This window comes from Schistocerca cancellata, chromosome 3, assembly GCF_023864275.1.
Source record: "Schistocerca cancellata isolate TAMUIC-IGC-003103 chromosome 3, iqSchCanc2.1, whole genome shotgun sequence".
Lineage (NCBI taxonomy): Eukaryota > Metazoa > Arthropoda > Insecta > Orthoptera > Acrididae > Schistocerca > Schistocerca cancellata.
Genome location: NC_064628.1, coordinates 446,533,005 through 446,552,404, shown reverse-complemented (window position 1 = coordinate 446,552,404; position 19,400 = coordinate 446,533,005). Strand labels below are relative to the sequence as shown.

General features: G+C 40.0%; 1 protein-coding gene across 1 annotated transcript in view; it reads right to left on the bottom strand.

Moving 5' to 3' along the window:
• LOC126175203 (PAN2-PAN3 deadenylation complex catalytic subunit PAN2) overlaps positions 1 to 19,400 on the bottom strand; it is a 319,055-nt gene that overhangs the window by 27,059 nt on the left and 272,596 nt on the right. Inside the window, exons 18-19 of the mRNA XM_049921812.1 lie at positions 10,880 to 11,009; positions 10,453 to 10,674 (exon numbers count right to left, since the gene is read on the bottom strand). Coding sequence (XP_049777769.1) covers positions 10,453 to 10,674; positions 10,880 to 11,009 — 352 coding nt within the window. The remainder of the gene's footprint in view (positions 1 to 10,452; positions 10,675 to 10,879; positions 11,010 to 19,400) is intronic.

Below are 19,400 nucleotides of genomic sequence, written 5' to 3'. Positions count from 1 at the left end.
TGTGGATGCCACCACCCAGTATCTCCCTGGCCTTGAAGAGCTCAACTACATCCTCCACCAGTGCTTCAGCTACCTGTCATCATGTCCTGAGATGAAGGATAACCTACTTACAATCCCACCAATGTCACCCAAAGTAGTATCCTGCCACTCATCCAACCAACAGAATATCCTTGTCCATCCCCATTCCAATCCTGCACCACATGGGTAATTCCCCTATGGTCGGCCCAGGTGCAAGACATGTTACACACCCACTAACTACTTCCTATCCCAGTCCAATCACAGGCAATTCCTACCCAATAAAAAGTAGGGGAATATATGACAGTAGCCATTTTATGTATCAGCTATGCTGCAATTACTGTACGGTATTCTATATGAGTATGAAAAGTAACCAACTTTCTACATGCGTGAATGACCACTGCCAAACTGTGGAAAACTGCAAACTTGACCATCCAGTTGCTGAACATGCTGCACACCACAACACAAAATAACTTCAACAGCTACTGCACTATGTGAGCCATTTGGATACTCCCTTTCAGCACAAGTTTTTCTGAACTATGCACACACGAACTGTCTCTCCAGGATATTCTGCATTCTCACAATCCCTATGACCTAAACCTCTGCTAACTTGTTCCCACTGCCTCGACTTCCCTTTCCCCTTCTCTCTTCTGCCAAAAACCACTCCTTCCCCATCCAGAACATGCACTGGCCTCTCTCTCTCTCTCTCTTTCTCTCTCTCTCTCTCTCTCTCTCTCTCTCTCTCTCTCTCTCCCCAGCCCATTTTCTAACCCTCTCCCCTCCCTTTCCTTTTTCTCTCTTCGTCCTCAACTTCCTCTCATTTTTCTTTTTGCACCTTCCCTTACCTCTTTCCCTCTTCCTATCTCTCTTTCTGGTCTACCCTATGAACTCATTTCATCTTGTTGTGCAGTTGTGGAGTCATCTATCCCAAGACCTGCCTCTTTCCTACTGCCTCCTCTATGCATCCTTTCCTACATCTTCCCCACCATCAGCAGCTCAGGCAACTCCTTTCAGTAACTGAGTATCAATAATCAGTCTCACCTAGGTCACGGGAGAATGTTTGTGTGTTTTATGTTGTTGTGTTTGTGAATGTGCGTACTTTTGCTAGGAAAAGAGCAAGAGCTCAAAAGTTAGTGTGAATGCTGTTTCCTGTTACATGTCTATGCTTAATTCATCTGTCAGCTTCAGGCGAGTGATTAGCTTTCCCTTATTCTATGTACTGTTCCATCCAGGAATTAACATATTTAATGTCTTTTACTGGCAGGTGGAAATTCTTAATAAGATGGGCCCTGTTTGTAGAATTGTGATATAATCCAACAATATATTTTTTTTTTGACTAAACAAGTACTGTATAATTGTTTGCTGACACAAGTAATTTGAACTTCAGGATTCTGTTTTGTTAACCTTCACTACAAGTATATAAATAAATAAAGATTTGTAACAAATATCCGATCAGAAAATAACTGTTTTATTTAACCCTGAACTACTATGGTCATTCACAGGAACACAATTACTATGGAGGGGTCTCACAGACAGCATTTTTATATTTTATATATCGAACCAGAGGTTTGCTGAATATATATAGTTTCTTGACTTCCTGTCATTCATTACAATTCTTAGAGATGGTCTTTGTGGAAATTTGATTTTCTTTTTAACACTGCAGTATTTTAAACACTTCTGACAGTTAAAAAAAAAGCGATATTTGGAGTATATTTTTATTTTATGAGTTACAAAAATAACAGCAAATAGTTAGCTCTCTAGTCACACACAGATTTTCATCAGAGGGATTATATAACAAATTAGCAATATAACTAGGTGGAAAAATCCAACTTGACTTAAGATAAATTGTGTGCGAAGTCAACTTTCAGTTTACAAGTCACCTTTGCAATGTAGAGCAAATATTTCAGTCGATAAGTGTATGAATGGAGAAACTTCGCCACATTTTACTTCTAAAATTACAAGTAAAAACAAAATACATGTTCTAATGTGCCACTGAATCATACTTTAGTCGATTTCCACCTGCAAACATTTCACACAGACCTTCCTGGAACACTGCAAACAAATCAGAACACCACACTGTTGACATGGATATCTTGTTTTCCTCTTCAGACGAGGAGGGCAAAAGTCAAACGTTTTTCAATTTTTGAATTCTTCTTTCGGTGTCTGAGGCTCATCTTGTAAATAAAGTATTCTTCTGATGGTGTCACTCAACTCTCGTGACAAGCGCTCAATAGAAATTCTACTTTTCATAAGAGGTTTAAGTAGGTCTCTTGCTAGAGTCTTCATGAAGCTCAATCTTGTCATTACCTCTGCCTCTGGATAAGCTTGATGTACTGCATAACAATTTACACTGCAAGCAACATCCACTAATGTGAAGAAAATGGCCAAAGGTCATCTTCTTGTTCGGTGACTTTATGAATAAGCAGCACACCTTTGGTCGAGACAGTTGTTGTGTTATAAAACAGGATGATCTCAGGTTTTCCTGATTCAGGATCATTGTTTACTGAATGGTGCATAGAAGAGATCAGTATTGCAGCTTTGGTCTTCTTGGGCACGAAGGAAATCAGAGTCATGTCTTCTGTAAAACTGTAAACAGATGTCTTCATACCATGTTTCTTATTAGGTAAGAAGTTCTGTGGGATCTCCTTTTTGTTCTTTTTCAGCATCCCAATGTGAGAACTTTTTTTGAAAGTTCTACTGATGAGTACCAGTTGTCATCTGTAACATTTCTCCTTGTGTTTTCAATGGGTTTCACCAGTCGAAAAACAGACTGCGTGCGAACACTGACCTTTCTCATGGCTGGCAAGGATGTGACTGTCGTTGCCTTTTCCAGAATAAATGTATGCATTGTACAAGTAATTTGTACGAGCGTCATCAAACACTGAACTTTCAGGGCATACTTTGCGGTTTGTTTGGCATGTACATTCCAAACCCACACCTTCCACGAAAAGGAACAAGCATTTCATTGACACACACTGTTGCACCTACAATGTAGCAAAGTTGACTGTTTGCGATGAAATGCAAAAAGATTTGTGAAATTGCTGCTGATTTGTCTATTTTATTTCTTTCCACCCAATCATCTGGATTGTCAAATCGTAATGCAGACAATAAAAACAGAAATCTTTCTTTGCTAACAGTGCATCTGAAAACATCTCTGCCTGTTCTATCGGTTGCAAACAAGCTGTAAAAAGACTTGTTCCCCAACTTGAAAATGGCTGAATACACTAATAGACCAATTAGAGCCTTCAATTCAATGACATCAACATCTTGTAGATAGGATAAGCGATCGTTAGTGTACTGTGCTCTAAGCTTAGATGTTTTCAGATTTGTCCATCGAATGATTTCGTCCAGAATGGCTGGTGTAAAGAACAATTTCAATACCTCCAAAACAGCAGAGATTTCTCCAAGACTTTTCACCCTCTGTCGCAGTCCAGGAAGCTGCAAGATGATGATGTGCTGCCTTGTTCTTACATTAGCTGGTGGCTGCTTTTTTTCTCCATCGAAAACATCTATTCTTACTGAAGAAGTAAGCTCCATTGTCACCAGCTGTCACATCTTCATCACTTTCAGTTTCCTGCTCTGAATTAGTGTCGTGATCACTAAATATCTCAAAATCAGGGTCATTATCGCTGTCATCAAAGTCTTCAACCGCAGATTCAACGGGGAGATCTTGAACATCCACATCTGCCTCACATAACACACGTTGCACAGAAGGCCCAGCTTTCCCCGCCGTGGAGAAACAGTAGTATGCAACAAAAACGAGGCACACAAACACTATAGTACATCTGTGAGACCTCTCAAGGATAATAATTACGAAACAAAGAGCAGCAAGAATGCTGGCACGTGTAACTTGACAGCCAATAGGAAGGTACACGGAAGAGTCCTTTTGGCTTTGCAGGGGCTTGAGGAATATCTCAACACAAAAATTAGTAGCGGTCTGAGAGAGGGTCGATAGTAGTTACGGGCTAAGTAGTTGAACATTTTTTAAACACATTCTAACATGAAGCATACATTATCCCCATATAAAAGACACAAATATGTATCGCTGATGAGAATTCAGAGCCCATAGCAGTACACTGGCACTTAAGCAGCTGCATGCATTATTTAGCTCATATCCGAGCATTTGGTTCAATCATTTTATTACATATTAGCTTAGTGTCCTCTGCTTCATTTGGTAGAATGTATGGTCTGAACATCTTTTTTCTTTAATTTAAATTTTTATGTTATTTGCAAATTGCAGCATCTTCTAAGCTTTTTACACCAACAAAGGTCGTAGAAGCGTATTCTTTTCCGAATGTACTTCTGACCAAAAAGCGATTCTGGTAGCTGGAGTCACAGGTCTTTATTAATTCTGCCTTTTGAGTTCTTGACATTTCCTTAGAAACTTTCATCTCATAAGACATAGCTCAATACAGATTTTCAGAAATTTAGTTTCAAAAATACTTTCGTAATGAAATATTTCTATAAAAGCTTTCATCCTGTATTTTACCCCATTAAGAGCTGAATTTCCAAAAACATTGAAGAACATACTTTTTAAAAAAATTGCTAACTGAGAAGGCAAATACAAATTGTCTTAGATATAGCTCTGAAAAGACTCCATAATGAAATATTTTCATAAAATTGTTCATTCCCCATTTCACCGCCTACAGGTTGAATTTCCAAAAATATTGAAATAGAAAATTTTTTAAACTGCTAACTGACAAGTCGAATACCAGTTTTCATAGGTGTGTGTTTAAAACTGCTTTATTAGTACTTTAATAATGATTTATTTGCAAAAAAACTTTCACTCACTATTTTATCCCCTATATTGTATTGTATGGATCTGGGGACCTAGAAACAACAGAGGCTTAGTCCCCGCCATAGCCCACAATGGTACACAACCCCAGAACAGGCTACAGCAGTCCACTCACCCCACCGCCACCCCACACCAAACCCAGGGTTACTGTGCGGTTCGGCCCCCAGTGGACGCCCCCCAGGAAAGTCTTACACCAGAGAAGTGTAACCACAATGTTTACGTGGTAGAAATTACGGTGTGTGCATACATGGAAAAAGTGTCCGCGCAGCAACCGCTGACATAGTGTAACTGATGCAAAATAAGGGGAACCAGCCTGAATTCACTGAGGCAGATGGAAATCACCTTAAAAACCATTCACAGACAAGGTGGCACACCGGACCTCGACACTAATGTGATGGGCGGATTAGTTCCAGGGTTCGGCATGCCTTCCCGCCAGAAAGCAGTGTGTTAGACCGCATGGCTGATCAGGTGGGCTTTTATCCTTTAGTGGTTGAGTTTCTAAAAAGGCTGGAGCACAAAGTTTTTTATTTATGACTGAGAAATCGGACAACAGTTTTCATAGTTTAAAATTGTCTTAATAGTGACTTATTATTAAAAAACCTTCCATCCCCTGTTTCACTTCCTTAGGTGTGGAATTTCAAAAAATACCTTCTTAAACGGTGCCAACAGTAGAAGATCAACACCCTCTCCAAATTATACGTTTCTATCCACAGTAGTTTAGACTGGGAGATGATGACCGAGTCAGTCAGGACATTTCCTTTCATACATTATATAAAGAGATTTCTGTCTGAAGCACACATATTTGCATTCAACAGCACATTTTAACTTCTTTACTTGTTTGCGTATTTTAGGGGGCTAAGGGGCTGTTAGCCGTGGTCACCAGGCTCCAAGAAGCAGCCCTGGGCTGTGGTGATGGCTGCGGCGGCTCTAAGTAGACAATGGCTACATCCTCTATCGGCAAGGAGAGATCCTAACACTGCTGTGCCTTCCAATGTAATGATCATATATCACACTTCCACAGGCTGCACTGTAACTCAGGCATTTAACTGAGCAATTTTATCTCTGCTATGAAGTCTCATTTTCTGTTGTTTTCTCCTGGTGGATGTTGCACTGAGCGGACACAAAAGGAGGCATGCTCACATTTTTGTAACAGATTTTGCTGATTAAACAGTGAGAAAATATACACTGGCCTGGGTGACATTCATTATCAACATGATCAATAATTTTATATTTCTGTTAGTAGAAGCATACATATGCTCTTTTTCCGAAAAAGCAACTGTCTTACCCCAGAACTAGAATTCCTACTACAAATTTTTCTTTTGCTTCCTTTACTGCTTGCGCAATATACAGGTTAAATAACATTGGGAATAGGCTACAACCCTGTCTTACTACCTTCTCAATCACTGCTTCCCTTTCCTGCCCCTCAACCCTAGTAACTGCCATCTGGTTTCCATATAAATTGTAAATAGCCTTTTGCTCCCTTTATTTTACTCCTGCCACCTTTAAAATTTGGAAGACAGTATTCCAGTCAACATTGTCAGAAGCTTTCTCTAAGTCTACAAATGCTATAAACATTGGTTTGCCTTTCCTTAATTTATGTTCTTTGAGAAGTTGTAGAATTAGTATCGCCTCGCATGTTCCTACATTTCTCCGGAATCCAAACTGATCTTCCCCGAGGTCGGCTTATACCAGTTTTTCCATTTGTCTGTAGAGAATTCATGTAAGTCTTTTGCAGCCATGACTTATTAAACTGATAGTTCAGTAATTTTCACACCTGTCAGCACCTGCTTTCTTTGGAATTGGTATTATTATATTCTTCTTGAAGTCTGAGGGTATTTCACCTATCTCATACATCTTGCTCATCAGATGGACAAGTTTTGTTTTGACTAGCTCTCCTAAGGCTGTCAGTAGTTCTAATGGAATATTGTCTATTCTCAGAGCCTTGTTTTGACTTAGGTATTTCAGTGTTCTGTAAAATTCTTCTCGCAGTATCACATCTCCCATCTCATCTTCATATATGTTCTCTTCCACTTCCATAATATTTCCCTCAAGAACATCTCCCTCCATATACTCCTTCCACTTTTCTGCTTTCCTTTCTTGGCTTACGACTGGTTTTCCATCTGAGTTCTAGATATTTGTACAGGTGGTTCTCTTTTCTCCAAAAGTCTAATTTTCCTGTAGGTAGCATCGATCTTACCCCTACTATCGAATTCCAGTCACCGCATGACTATTAAATTTTCATCTCCCTTAACTATCTGAATAATTTCTTTTATCTCATCATCAAACATTTCTTCAATCTCTTTATCAGCTGCAGAGCTAGTTGGCATATAAGCTTGTACCTATGGTGGTGTGGGCTTCATCTGTATTTCGGCTACAATAATGCATTCACTATGTTGTTCATAGTAGCTTGTCTGCATTCCTATTTTTTTTTTTTTTTATTCATTATTAAACCTACTCCTGCATTACGCCTACTTGATTTTGTATTTATAATCATGTATTCACCTGACCAGGAGTCCTGTTCCTCCTGCCACTGAACTTCACTAATTCCCACTACATCTAACTTTAACCTAGGTTCCCTTTTCAAATCTTCTAGCTTGCCTGCCCTTATCATAGGAATATCTAATTTTGCTACTATTGATCTTCCACACTTTCAGTACGTCAGTTGTGGTATAGGATGAAATTTTGACAGTAAAATCGACTAAAAAATCCTAAGATTTAATGCAACCCATGGAACAATTACAAAAAAGCGACAAAAGAGACACAGATAAAGTTTTACAAACACATGGTGGTACCCACTATGCCGTATGGATCTGAAACCTGGGATTCCATGCAAAAGGATATGACCAGGACACAGAGATTTCTCTGCAGTGTTACAGATTGCAACAGGGAAGATTGCTTCAGAGAACACAGCATTAAGTAGGAATGAATAACAAGCTGATTCAATACAGAAACAATCAATTGAAACAGATGGTAAGAACATGTTGAAAGAATACATGAAAACAGACTTTCAAAACAAATTGTTGATTACAAACCTACAGGGACCAGACAGAGGGAAAGGCCACAGAAGAGATGGCTAGACCTTGTTGACTGGAACAGCTGAAATTGCCTAATCCCTGTGGGGGGTGGTGGTGGGGGGTAGAAGATTGATTTTGGCTGTCTCAGTTGAATTGTAATTTAATTAATATCTTAGCCTACAATCAAGGCATGATCAATAACTAAACATGCCTTTGAAAAGCGGTTTCTACCAAACAGACACATTAACTGACTAAGAAGACAATGCCATAAAAATGTGTGTAGTGCTTACACTAAGTGTCAAGATGCAGCGAACAGTTGAGCAGCAACGACCATGAAATTTTGCATTAGACCTAACAAATCTGCTGTTGAGACTACTGATATGATCTGTGAATCTTATATGGAATCTGAAAGGACACTGAGGCAACTGATGTGGTTGACGATTTACAGATCAGATGATCATATGATATCTGCAAGTAGTGCTGACTTCGGCATATTGATGCAAGAGGTCAATAATTTAGATAGTATTAACTTACTATTCATATATCTTCAGTAACATCATATTATAGGACTAATACAAGATTTAAAGATCATGAATCTCATTATGAAAATTAAAGAGCATCCCTATTACTATGCCTCTAATGGCTACAATATAAACAGATAATTAAATTCTAGTCATTTTTCCTTCCAGTTGGACAAGATTTTGACCACCTCCTTTAAAATAAAATTAATGGGAAACATCCTGAGGAATATGATACCTGTGTATCCCAGTACGATATTCTGCCAACTGTCCCACTTACATAACATGCTAATCCAACTGTTCCCAATCTATTGCCTACAACCAACAAAATCTTGTTGAATAGAATATGCCCTCCCTTCTACTCCATTATTACCAAGGCCAATCTACATACTTTTAAAAGCAGAAAAATATTTTGAAGGTCTTCCAGTGATCAAACACGCTGCAAAATACAATGCTTTTAATTTCAGCAGCTCACTGACCAAGCATACCACTTGCATCGTTCCTCAAAGCATCTACACTTCTAAATTGAATATAATACAAGGGTAACACAGTGCTCCTGTCATCAAGCCTAGACTACTCATAGGTCCTCTCTCATCTTGCATTTTGCCACTCTCCTGTTTCTCCACACAGTAAGTTTTTATTTTTTTCCATTTACTTCGATGAACTTATTCATTATATCAGTTGTTCTTTCCATTTATTTGTACTCTTTTTTCCTTCTTGTCTTATCCTATTCTGTTCTATTTATCTCCTTGTCTTTCCTTTGCATTTAGATACTATCTGTTTAATTTAATGATTTTTTTCTTACTTGATGCCATGATGAACACCATCCCTCCCTCTCCTCTTGTGCCTCCTCACAACAAACACTTCATGTCTTACTACACTCTCTTTTCAACAAAACTGCTATTGCACAGTAGGTAGCAGGGCCTGCTGCCTGCTATGGATAAAGCTTGTTAACAGTTCCAAGAAAAGTTTTGCTATACTCACCAGGCAGTGATAAGGAGTTTGCTACTATTTTCACATCACCAAGGGCACTGTTTGATCAAACTGCAGAAACCATCATAAACATCACTTGCGTGGGTAACATCTCTGGCAGTGGTTTGTGCGTACTGGACCTCCTGTTATGGATTGGTTTAGTTTGGAATGTTCCCACGCCAGATTTCTCTTCAATCTCAGACTGTGCTGTCTTGTTATAGTTTTGTAATATTTATCTCTGTATCTTTTCCTCTGAAGCTTCTGCAATTCAACTTAATAAATTTGTGTTGAACCTTTTACAATTAGTGTTGGCAAAAACATGAAAAAGATCATCACAAAATTCATAACAGCCACTATATTGTTCATATCAGCTTCCTTCAATATGTATGTCAGCCACTAATAAAACAGCACTGACTGAGAGATGTTAAATGTCCAGTTTCATTTAGAATGGAATGCTGTATCTGTCTTGCGTACATTAAAAATTTCTCATATTCATGTTTTCACCGATGTTTTATCAACTGAGATTTGTCTGTCTGATCTCAACAAGTGACATGTTAAACAGACTGTTCTACAATTTTCCAGTTGTGACCAAGCTGACAGATTTAGAAGCTAATTTGTCATAAGTTACGTCCAGCATCAACTTACAATTACCCATTAAACTGTCTGATAAACAAACTAGTTACCTGATGTCATCTGTGTGTTGTGTGTCAATATGCAGTGAGGAAATGTCAAATACTACAGTAGCACAATTGCACACTTTCTCGGAAAATGGTGTAAACATGATTATTAGACACAGTTTCTCACACTCTGTAGCCCCTTTCATACATAGCTCAAGAATAAAAATAACCATTACTGTCATCTATCAACATAAACACAATGAATAGATGTTAATGGTGGAAGCAAAATCAGTATCAATAATTCACAATAAGTAAGTATTCCCCTGAGACAGATTATGACTGATAATGTTTTCATCTGCATTATATATACTAACTTGTTCCTCTTCCCTAAAGTTGCTTTGTTTACCAAAGAAGGCAGAGTGCTGCATAAATTATGGACATATGCAACTATGTTCATTGAGTTCAGTTACTACTAATACATATCCAAAAGGAAACGTACTTTCAGAAAATGTTCATCTTACCTGAAATCATTTTTTAGACCATGACCAACAAACTTCACTCCAATGTCTACAAGAAATCTTAGTTTCTGGTATGTAGATTTCAGAGTTGTCAAATGTTTTGAGCTAAAGTTAGCATCAAGATCTCCTGGTTTAATGCCAGAAAATTTTGTCAAATAGTCCACCACCTGCTCTTGAGTGGAAATATAGTCATCAATAAATGGTGTTCCTTCCAGAGGTCCTTGCCTGTATTAACAATATTACATCAGATGAATAACTGCAGACAGAGTTTTCTCAAAACATACCATGCAATTTTGTGTGATTCTTATGAACAATAATATGCATTGTGTAAGTAAAATAATGCTGACTAAACAATAGGCATATAGTTACCACAAGCTCAGAGTACTTTTAAGATAGCGTGGTTGTAACGTAGGGAGTAGTAAGTACTTACCCTCGTATACAAGTTATTCTTGCCACTGACATTTGGGAAGGTTTGATAGTGGACATCTTCCCATCACTTCGTAGTTCAGATTCTTCCTGGTTCAGTGTCACAAACTCAGCATCCATTGCAACAATGTCTCCTGTAAAACAAACAAAGATGGTAAATATTCCCCATGTGTAATTTTTAGTGTTATTTACTTCATTAATTACATGATGGGTTTTCCAAGAAGTAAAGATACTCCACACTTAGAAAGAAAATATACAATGGAGTCTATACATATGTGCTTCACCCACTTGGATGCACAATATACTGAACTCCTTTTCTGTCAGCAAGACACTCACCATCCCTTTAGTGATTAACACTACTGCCAAATGGAAAGTGTTGGCTGTTACACAGCTCATCTGTGCAAAAAACATGAGCAACCATCTGACACATGCAAGGAAATTGCGCCATTGTGTTAGAACATTAAGAGTGGACAAAACGTGTAAAGGGGTGTTGGGAAGATAGGGGAGGTACAACTCAAGAGTATGAAAGAAACAGTCAGTATTACGGCTTGGCACTTAGGACATAAACTCAAGTAGCTTATCACAGAAGGCACAGACAAAAACCATACAGGAGTACACAGAATGTAAGCAGTGACACAGATAAATTTATAAGTGAACATTTTCATTTATCTCCATATATGCACCTATCATCACTGAATATGCTACATCTCTAGTGTACATCATACATGCACTCACTGTATGCAGTCCTTGATGTCTAGCTGTTTTTGCTCAGTTGCCTTATATATGGGGCACCTGTAATTAAATGATAAACAGAAATACAAAAACACCAGCAAACATTCTTTTTACATATCCCATGTACTGTACAATGGAACATGAATTTCTGTACCTACATCAGCAGTTCCAGCAGCTGGCTTATCATCAACATCAGCGACAATTAAATGGAGCTGCTCTAATTGCTGCAGAAATCAGGCAGCACACCAGCTAAGCAACAAAAGTTGGCAGCTTGCCTGCAGCCCCCACTGTTTGTTGCTTTCAATGACCAATAGGAAGACTTGAAGATTTTTGCAAATTTTCTTGGCATGTAGCAATTTATGGCTGTAGAGGTAACAGATTTCGAGCTCCAGGATAACTTCTTCTTGCTCTCGATGAACCCTGCAATGCAGCATTTAGTGCACTGGTTGACAGTGCTGAGACACAAATTTAGTCTGTTCTGGAAGTAGCCAGAGTGTAGATGTCTTTAAAGTACTTCAGTATTATCAGAGACAGTTTTATGACAAAAATCTTCAAATAATAGGGATTACAGGTCACAAGCTAGAGGTCACTGACCATCCTGGGTTAATAAGGGCTACCTTCACTACACTATGTTGGTTTAAATTCTCAAAAACAAAATACAGGGTGGCACAGGCATACCTGCCAATCTTTTTTTTTTTTAAAAAACTGGAGATTCAGTTTTAAAAATCGGGATGTACAAATGATCAAAAACCAAGGCTTTTTTTTCAGTACAGTCTCAAGGCAGCTAATGTTAACTATAATGTCACAAAGATATATGAAGGTTACAAAAACACACATGGAAACACTAGAACTACTCAAAATGTTGATGCCGTATCCCTTACCTCTAACCTGGCCCAGGAAATCTGTACAAGGTTCGAATGTTTTTCACAATATACCTGCAATTCCATTCTTAATTCCAACCATTCCAAGTGCCTTATCACAACATGTGGCTAAACATGTTATTGAGTGGAATATGACATGCCTTCAGAGTGTTATGAAGATGTGGCCCCATGGTGATACCAGTAGAATACACTTTTAAGTAGAGTTAAAATGAAAAAAATTTTTTTTTTTCACTTTTTTTGGTTTTTATCTTATTACACGGTTTGCAATTTCCTTAATGAAATGGTAAATGGTATATAAATCACTTATGCACTCGCATGGGAAGTATTTTATTTCATTTTATTTTTTAAATAATGTCTGCACTTGTTTAAATTGGTGTAAATTTTGTGAGCATTACTTACAGATCAAAAAAAATTCGGTAACATCTTACACAGTAGACTCTTAATAATCCAACACTGACAGTCCGAACACTCTGTAGTCTGATGCCACATTGGAGGTGTGCACTGTGCTTGCTCCAGACACAGACAAGCACACACTTGTAACAACAGACACCTCCTCCCTCTGTCCCATGCCTCAAGCCAGTATAAGAAACATGTGCATGAATAATGCTGTATGGCACATTTTTGCAGAATCATGTGGAATTATGCTGTGTACAGCAACCTGCAGCATCTGCTGTAATAGTTCATTCATCTACCATCTGAGGGCAGCACTAAACAACAAGGAGACTCGAGACAGTTTTCAGACCTCTACACAAACAATGCTGTATGTAACATGAATGGTGGAATGTAGCAAGGTGACGCAAAACGTGCCATACAGCATTATTCGTGCACACACTTTAAATGTGTTATCAAGAGTGCTCCTTTCATGTTATTAGTGAATTTGAATTCTGCAACTAGGATTAGTTGTTCTGTTTTAATTTTTGTGTTAAAAAGTGTTGTGAGATGGCGTGCACAAGTGGAAATGCTAAATATAAGCATAAAACTTTACTTCTTACTGATATATGGGAAATTATAAAAAGATATCACTGTGGTGAAACTCCAACTCCCATTTCTAAAGCTTCTGATATCTGGCAACCTACCGTTAAAGAAGTACTAAAACATAGTGGTAAAATAAAACAATTTATAAAAATTGTAGAAGATGCCTCTAAGAGAAAAGCCCTTCACCTGAGCAAATACCCTCAAGTTGAGGAAGCTCTGTACATCTGATTTAAACAACAAAGAAGCACACATGTCCCTATTTCAGGAAATATTTTAAAACATAAAGCCCAGCTTTTTTATCATGAAATGATCAACAAAGATGATTTTCATGCCAGCGATGGTTGGTTTGAAAACTTTAAGAAATGCCATGGCATTCGTTTCTCACAGATGAATGGAGAAAAACTATCAGCTGATCAGACTGAAGTTTCTCAAATCATTCAAGATTTAAACACCAAAATCAACGAACTAAGCCTTACGCCCAGACAACTGTATACTGGTGATGAAACAGACTTACACTGGTGGCAACTTCCAACAAAAGCTTTTGTAATGGTGGTAGAAAAAAAAAGTTTCTGGAAGGAAACCTCAAAAAGAGCATATCATGTTAATGGAGTGCAGAAATGTAACTGGAAGCCGTATGTTAAAACTCTTAGCTGTGGGCAAATCAGTCTCCATGGACATTTAAAAACTTAGAAGTCGAATCTCTTCCAGTGATGTACAAAAACAAAGCAGAGCATGGGTTACTAAAGACGTCTTGTAGACTGGTTTTCAAATCATTTTACAAAGAACACTTAAACAGAAAAAAATCTGTCATTGAAGGTCCTTTGGTTGTTAGTTAATGCTCCAGGACACCCAGGCAAGGATGAACTGAGAGTTATAATGGTTAATGGTTACACAGAGACTTTGTATTTGCCAAATAATATGACTGAACTGATTCACCCACTGGATCAAAGCATTGAAAGCACATTACAAAAAACACCTACCGATTCACAGTGTCAGCCATCCTGACACAGATATCACACCAATCTTGGAAAAATTTAATGTCTAGGATGTATTTGTCAATGGAGAAATTGCGTGGCATCAAGTCAAGCCTTTAACTCAGATAAAATCTTTGGAAAATATTTGGCCAGAAAACCCACTCCTTCCAAAGAAAGGTGGCAGAAATAACAAATCTGAAGATGATAATGAAGCTATTACGGCTGCACTTACATTTTGTGATGAAATTAACATTCCACATGAAGATGCAGAAGAACTGAGAAGATGGGTGTTACACGATAACCTCGGTTCTGAACTGACAGAAGAGGGGATAATCCAGAAAGTTATGGTTCATGTGGTAGACAATGGCCCGATTGAGGTGGCCACAGAAGTGAAATGCATTATCACTTGCAAAGAGGTTATGGCGGCTGAAGAGAGGGAACTCAACTGCAAGAACATTTTAATGTTAAAAGACATTCAAGAAAAAGCCATGTCGGACTCTTCATGGAGGAAAAGAACCCACTATTACAAATTTTTTAAAGTGATAAATACACTATTTATAAACATTTGTATGTATGTATGTACATTGTCTACATGTATTTGTATAAATTCGTAATGTCGTAATACGCACATATGTACAAACATAATAAATCTTGTCTTGTATGTACACATGTATTTTTTATAGCCTCAATGGCTGTGAAATACATAGGTATGTACTATAACAATAGGCATAATATAGTACATGCCATAAACATGCAATACTTATGCAAAACAACTTAATTTTCTAGCCTTAGAAATCTAAATTCAATTTTAAACAGTCTATCTTTGGTAATCTGACATTTTTCATAATCTGAAACCTCCTCTGTCCCATAACTGTCGGATTATTGTCAGTCTACTGTACAAAGGAGGCTGTGGAAAACAGTATTACAAAGGCTAAAATACCTCGTTTCTATTGGCAGCACTGTTGAAAACAATGTTGTAGTATTTCATAAAGTAAACCCATGTTGTATGCAGAAGTTCGAAGAATTCTCTTGCTATTGAAACCAGTGCGGATACCGGAAAGGTAATTGACTTCCAATTCCTAACAAAACCACTGTTAAAAATGTACATCAGAGAACCAAGCAGAATATATCTGTGATAGAAACTATATAGAAATAAGTGGGAAATGGAGGCCTCTGTGGCTACTGCAATTTTCACTCAATCAATGAATGAAACTGTTGTGACTCACCGATCATTCAAAGTGCCGCCGCGCAATTACGCGCGTCCTCTACATGCGGCGCTGTCTGCCAGCCATGTAGCAGCCGCACCAACTAAGCGGCCAGCCAGCCAGCGGCCGCTAGACTTGGACTCAGTGCTCATTCGAATGTTACTGTGTTCACACGTCTTGCTCTGTCAGCTTGCTCAGTGACTTATATGTGTTGTGTCGTCGTGAAATATATGTGTTCTACTTGACATTATAAAAATTGGCGACGAGGTAGTGGATTTTTCCTTTTCATCGTTGACCCACAGGTTTCCATGGCTACTGTCGAGCAACTATAGCAAGGTCTCATTGAGCAGCAAACGCTTCTAACATTGGCGATTCACGATTTTGTCGCGGCATCAAATGCAGGGCATTTCTCGTCTTTGTCTGTATCTCCTTTTCCTCCTTACAACGAGGTGGAGGAAGACTGGTCTGATTACGAAAAACGTCTTCGACAGCACTCCTTGGCATTTCATGTCGTGGATGAACAAACATGTAAGTCTCTGTTCCTTTCATGGATTTCACTTAACATGTATCAGTTATTGTCGCAATTGGCTCCTTTGAAAGATCCTGCATCTTTGTCCTTTTATCTGAAATGTGCTCACTTCTGTCTGTCTATTTTCAAAAGCAAACGCATGTGGTAGCCTCTCGTGTTGCCTTTTATCGTTGTCAAAAACAACCGCATCAATTCTATCGCGCTTGGGTTGCTGAACTTCACGGCCTCAGTCGAAAGTGTCAATTTGTTACTGACGTTCACAAAGAATCCTATGCTGATTCCATGGTCCGGGATGCTATTATCCGGTCGGCGCCCGGCAAAGAAGTTTGGCAACGTGCCCTTCAGCTGGCAAATCCAACTCTAGATGAAGACCTATCCATCACACAGTCTTTTGAAACTTCTTGTGCCGCTGGGGCGCAAATAGAGGCGTGGGGTGATGTCGGGGAATACAACCTCTGTGCGGTGTTGACGACGAGTGCGGTGCGACCCCGCCGGCCGACGTGCCCGCAGTACGCTCCCACGCGCAGCCTCGGCCTAACCATAAACAACCCTCTAAGAAACTGCAACAAAACATTCACGGGAGGACTGTCCCCAACATTGGGCCGTGTGTCACAATTGCAAAAAGAAGGGTCATGTGTCTGCCGTTTGCAAATCCGACCACATACATGATGTTCATGACTGTGACGTTGATTCTGCTTCTGTGTTGTCTGTCAATTGCACTTCTTCCCTTTCAGGGAAGTTATTCCTCACTGTCCAAACCCTTGGTCGGGATGTTCGCATACAGGGGGATACCGGTTCTGCTGCCACTATAATTAATTCTCAGACGTATCTTCAGCTGGGTTCTCCACTAATATCACCCGTCACTCGGCAATTACGGACGTACAATAAACAGAAGATTTCTCTCTTGGGACAATTTAATGCTGAGGTATCTTACAAATCTGTCGTTCGCACTGTTCCCATATTTGTGGTCGACCAGAGTAGCACAGAGAATCTTTTTGGTTTCGATGCCTTTCGCGTTTTTGGGTTCTCCATAGATGACTCTGTCAATATCGTCTCTGATGCTATTCTTTATGCTCAATTGGATTCCTTGTTGACGACATTTTCGTCCCTTTTTTCTCCTGGGTTAGGCCGTGCAAACGACTTTGAAGCTCATATCACGCTCAAACCCACTGCTCGGCCTAAGTTTTTTCGGGGTCGGCCCATTCCTGTGGCCCTTTGTGATCGGGTAAAATGGAGCTGGATTGTCTCACTGCTTCAGGGGTCTTGCTTCCTGTCACTTCCAGTGAGTGGTTCTCTCCTGTCATTGTCTTTGCTAAGCCCAATGGTGATATTCGTCTTTGTGGCGATTTTAAAGCCACTGTAAAGGCGTAATGCCTCATCGACACTTACCCTATGCCCCGACCTGAAGAATTGTTCACTAAACTTGCAGGAGGCCAGTATTTTTCTAAAATTGACCTGTCTGAAGCTTATCATCAACTTCCTCTCGACGCTGCTTCCCGGCAGTTTCTGGTCCTTAACACGACTTTCGGCCTCTATCAATACCAACGATTGCCATTTGGGGTTGCCAGCGCCCCTGCTCTCTTTCAGCGATTCTTGCTCCCTGTCCCTGGGTGTATAAATTACATGGACGACATTGTTGTCACTGGCTCCACCACTGACGAACATCTTCAGAACCTCCGCATACTTTTTCATGTCTTACAGACTGCCGGTCTCAAGTGTAATCTTCAGAAATCACAATTTTTTCAGGCATCTATCACGTCTTGGGGTTTCAAACTCTCTCATGATGGTATTCGTCCGCTTCAGCAAACTGTCGCTGCGATCAATGCCCTTCCTCACCCTACATCTGTTAAGGAACTGCAGTCTCAGTTGGGGAAAATAACATACTATCACAAGTTTTTACCGTCTGCTGCGTCGGTGGCTCAGCCGTTGCATCGCCTGTTGCATTAAAACGTGCCTTTTCACTGGTGCACGTCATGCGATGCGGCTTTCCAGAAATTGAAGACTATGCTGAAACAACATCTTGTTCTTGCCACGGACGCCTCTCAATACGGGGTCGGTGCAGTCCTTGCGCACCGTTTTTCTGACGGCTCTGAACAACCCATTGCTTATGCCTCCAAAACGCTCACGGATACTCAACAAAAGTATTCTCAAATTGAAAAAGAAGCTTTGGCCATTATTTATGCTCTTCATAAGTTTGGTGTTTTTCTCTATGGATCCAAATTTTTTCTTGTTACGGATCACAAACCACTTGTTTCCTTGTTTCATCCATCAATGTCACTTCCCGACAAGGCTGCACACCGCCTCCTGCGTTGGGCTCTTTACTTGTCTCGTTTCAATTATGAGATTCATTTCTGGCCGACAGCTCAACATGCGAATTCTGATGCACTGTCTCGCCTTCCCATGGGTCCTGATCTGGCAATCAATAGGGACGAACTCTTGTGTTTCCCCCTGGATGTTGCCGAGCAGCGGGTTGTGGGCGGATTCCCCATCACCGGGGACCGGCTGGCGACTGCTACGGGTTCCGGTCCTACCCTCTCCTGGGTTTTACGCTGTATTCAGAAGGGGTGGTCAGACTGTCTGTCCGCTAAGACTTCTGACCCATTGCGGAACTACTACGCTTTGCGCTACTGCATCACGGCTAGGGATGGTGTTATCCTCCTTTCTACCAACAATGCTTTGCCGCGTGTTTTGGTACCTGCGTCTTTGCGTGCGCGGTCTTGCGCCTCCTTCACCAAGGGCACTGGGGTGTGTCTCGCACAAAAACTCTGGCGCGCCGTCATGTGTACTGGCCTGGCATCGACCCTGAAATAGCACACATGGTTGCTGCCTGCGGCTTGTGTGCGTCACATGCCGCTGCCCCGAAGTCATCTTTGTCACCGTGGCCTATGCCAGCGACGCCCTAAGAGCGCATTCATGCTGACTTCGCGGGACCTTTTTTAGGTACTTATTGGCTCCTTGTAATTGACGCCTACTCTAACTTTCCTTTCATTGTATGTTGCACGTCGCCTACCACTGCGGCAACCACAAGTGCTCTCGCCTGCATTTTTTCTTTGGAAGGCCTTCCCTCCATTCTTGTTACTGATAATGGTCCGCAATTTGCCTCTTCTGAATTTGCGGATTTTTGTGCTCCTCACAGCGTTATGCACGTCACAGTCCCTCCATTCCATCCACAATGAAACGGCGAGGCTGAACAAATGGTTTGCACATTTAGGGCTCAGATGCGGAAACT